The sequence below is a fragment of the Austrofundulus limnaeus genome, unplaced genomic scaffold (genome assembly GCF_001266775.1).
Source record: "Austrofundulus limnaeus strain Quisiro unplaced genomic scaffold, Austrofundulus_limnaeus-1.0 Scaffold222, whole genome shotgun sequence".
Classification (NCBI taxonomy): domain Eukaryota; kingdom Metazoa; phylum Chordata; class Actinopteri; order Cyprinodontiformes; family Rivulidae; genus Austrofundulus; species Austrofundulus limnaeus.
Genome location: NW_013952624.1, coordinates 266,652 through 269,741, shown reverse-complemented (window position 1 = coordinate 269,741; position 3,090 = coordinate 266,652). Strand labels below are relative to the sequence as shown.

General features: G+C 36.8%; 1 protein-coding gene across 1 annotated transcript in view; it reads left to right on the top strand.

The window, feature by feature from the left end:
- Positions 1–3,090, top strand: part of LOC106525284 (zinc finger CCCH domain-containing protein 14) — a gene marked incomplete at its 5' end in the record, with an annotated part of 6,384 nt that overhangs the window by 2,342 nt on the left and 952 nt on the right. Inside the window, 6 exon segments of the mRNA XM_014019461.1 lie at positions 906–1,047; positions 1,132–1,337; positions 1,420–1,558; positions 1,641–1,780; positions 1,974–2,056; positions 2,136–2,242. Coding sequence (XP_013874915.1) covers positions 906–1,047; positions 1,132–1,337; positions 1,420–1,558; positions 1,641–1,780; positions 1,974–2,056; positions 2,136–2,242 — 817 coding nt within the window.

Here is a 3,090-nt window from a genome sequence, read left to right as displayed (position 1 = left end):
TATATATGGATGTGTGTGTGTGTATGCAATATATACGTTTGTATGTTGTAAGACACTCCATCTGTGACACTGTGCATTTTTGTACTTTCTTGTGTTTTACTTTTTCTCTTTTTTTGTGACATCCTTTTTTCATTGTATTTTTTTTCAGTATCTTTCATTCCTCATGTAGTACTCATTTGTAATGACAAAAAAATATAGATTTCTTGATTAATCGTTATTATGCACAAAATATAACTATGACTTCAAGATGTTTAGAGTATTTTTTAGGTATTGTTTCATATTAAAAAGGTGCAATGATTTTTTTTAAACTAAACAAGTAAAGCAAAGCAAGCCGGTCTTACTTTTTCTTTTTTTTTTCTCAACTTGGTTAGCTTCGTATGCAGAACATCCCTCTGTTTGTTTACTCTGGTTTTAAACTGAAATGATATTTCAGGCTTGAACTGCTGCGGTGGTGAGACGGTTTAGTGTTGCAGCGCTTACAGAGAACTTTACTTATAGTGAGCTAATATTTTTAGTTCTGGAACCAACGCATATTCTTGCTAAATTTAAATGTGTTAGCTTATGAGATAACGCGAAAGCTAAAAGGCTAAAGCTGAGGTGAGCCCTCCACAAAACTATGGCGCTGTCTTTGTGACAATTTTTTTTAATGTTTAGAAGAACTAAACGGCCATCAGTATTTTTTCAGTCTTCTCTATAAAGTTGAAGTAAATTTTTATCAAATAAAGTCTAATGTTACAGCTGTTTGGAGTTTCCTTTAAGAGGAGAAATTTAAAGAACGAAATCAGTCCACTGTTGTAAATTTCTGTGTTCTGTCTGGATCATATTTGGAAAAATGTTTTGTTTTGTTCCCCACTAAAATAAATGTAAACAAGTCAGTTGCTTATTTAAGTATGCTTTTGTTTTAGGTGTTGCAGCAGCAGCTGCTGAGTGTGAACAAAAGCCTTTTGACACCCGCTCCTTCATAATGAGTCGACCCGTACTGGAGGAACCTCCGGTCAGAAGTCCGCAGCAGGTCCAGTCTGCGTTGCCTCGTACCGTTCAAGCCAGGTTCTTGCACTGTTTAAGATTTTACTGACCTTTTTTCTTTTTAGATGCCAGTTGTTCCCACTTAACTTTTTGTCATGTTTGCAGGGAGGGAGTTGACTCCTCATCCAGCCCAAAGTTCATAGTGACGTTAGATGGAGTACCAAGCCCCATGGGGAACCTCACAGATGGAGACATGGAGCTGGATGATGTGAGACCACCCACAAAGGTCACCGAGGCAGCTGGGAATGTCCACAGAGAGTCTAAACTCAGCGTCCTGCACAGATTACAGGCAGTTCCAGCATCATCAGAAGGTATTCTTTTAAATTTAATCTATAAATTTTTTGATGTGTTTTAAATATTTTATATTCATTACATTCTGCCTTCTGTTGACAGATGAAGGAATGGACGTTGAGCTGGCAGATGAGGACGCTGTTCCTGTGAAGAAGCAGAAGGTGTTGGAGCGCTGCAAGTTCTGGCCCGTGTGCAAAAGTGGAGATGAGTGTTTGTACCATCACCCAACAACCCAGTGCAAGTTAGTACCTGGCTTTAAAATGACACAGATAATAAGGTTATTTACTCGAGTTTACATTGAGATTTCATATTTTTTTCTTTAGGACTTTCCCCAATTGCAAGTTTGGGGAGAAATGCCTCTTTGTGCACCCTAACTGTAAATACGACGCCCGTTGCACCAAACCAGACTGTCCTTTTACTCACGTCAACCGTAGAGGCGTTGCCGCTCCTCCACTCAGACCAGGTAACTTTAAACATTCTGTTGTTTCTGGACAGGATGAGGGTTTAAAGAACGACCTGATGCTGGGAGCTTATGTTAGGGGTTTCTTTTGCCCCAACTGGAGCAGCTGGGGAGTTTTTTTCTTTGATTGTAAATGAATAACTTTACATTTCAGTAGTGTATTTTTTTCCCTCTAATTATTTTTCTGTGTTTACAGCAGTGCAGTCAGCGCAAACTACAAGTGTGTGCCGCTTCTTCCCAGAGTGTAAAAAGATGGACTGTTCATTTTACCACCCAAAGGTGACCGACAGAAGTAGCCTTGCATGCCCACTTTAACAACTTTTTGAACAAGTCTGAATTTTGCTCGTCCTCTTCACAGCCTTGCCGCTTTGCAACGCAGTGCAAACGAGCCGGTTGTACCTTCTACCATCCAACGACGGTTGTGCCTCCCCGACACGCCCTGAAGTGGACTAAAGCACAGAGCAGGTAAACGACAAGGAGTAATTAAGTGTTTCAGTTTAGTTTAACCTTTTGGAATATATATATATATATATATATATACTTTCCTGCACAGAACATCTACAACCTCATTTATGAAACTGTGATGAAAGCTAAACAAAATGTTGTCGTATTTGTTCTTGTGTAAGCATGACTACCACAAGAACAGACTGTAGCCCTGAATTTAACTTGTTTCCCATCACAAACAACAACTGCTGGTGTGCAGAAAACTGTTGTAGTTAATTAATGATTATATTTCTCTTTTATTATTGCTAATCGTTAATATCCCTATTCCGTACATTTTTTGGCATCTATCTCATTTCACAGTTTTTGTACCGTTTCAATAATTTATATATCAAAACGTTCAGCTCATTTCTGCCATGAGTGGTATAATTTTTGAATTGATATATTAAAAATATGAAATATTGAGCTTTAAAGCATTTTTCTTACTGAAATACTTATAAGTTCTGTGAAATGCTTCAACATCTTAATGCCATTTGAGCTTTTACAACTTTTTTCTAATTTCAGCTTTTTCAGCTTTATTTAAGCTGTTTCTCTGGTATTTTCAGCTGTTTGGGCTATGTTTAATCAAAATGCAACTTTTTTTGAACCCCTTTTCTTTATTTAGGTTTTTTTTTGTTTAGTTTTGTTTTTGAAAATGTGAAAATGTTTTTAATTTGAACTTGTTTCTGGTAATTTTAGCTACTTTTAGCCTTGTCAAACATTTTTGTTGCTTTTATCACTTTCTTTTGTACAAGTTTCAGCTTCATTCTGTTTTTTTTACTGTTTTTTAAGCTTTTTTTTTACTTTTTCCAACTTATTTCTAGTATTTAAAC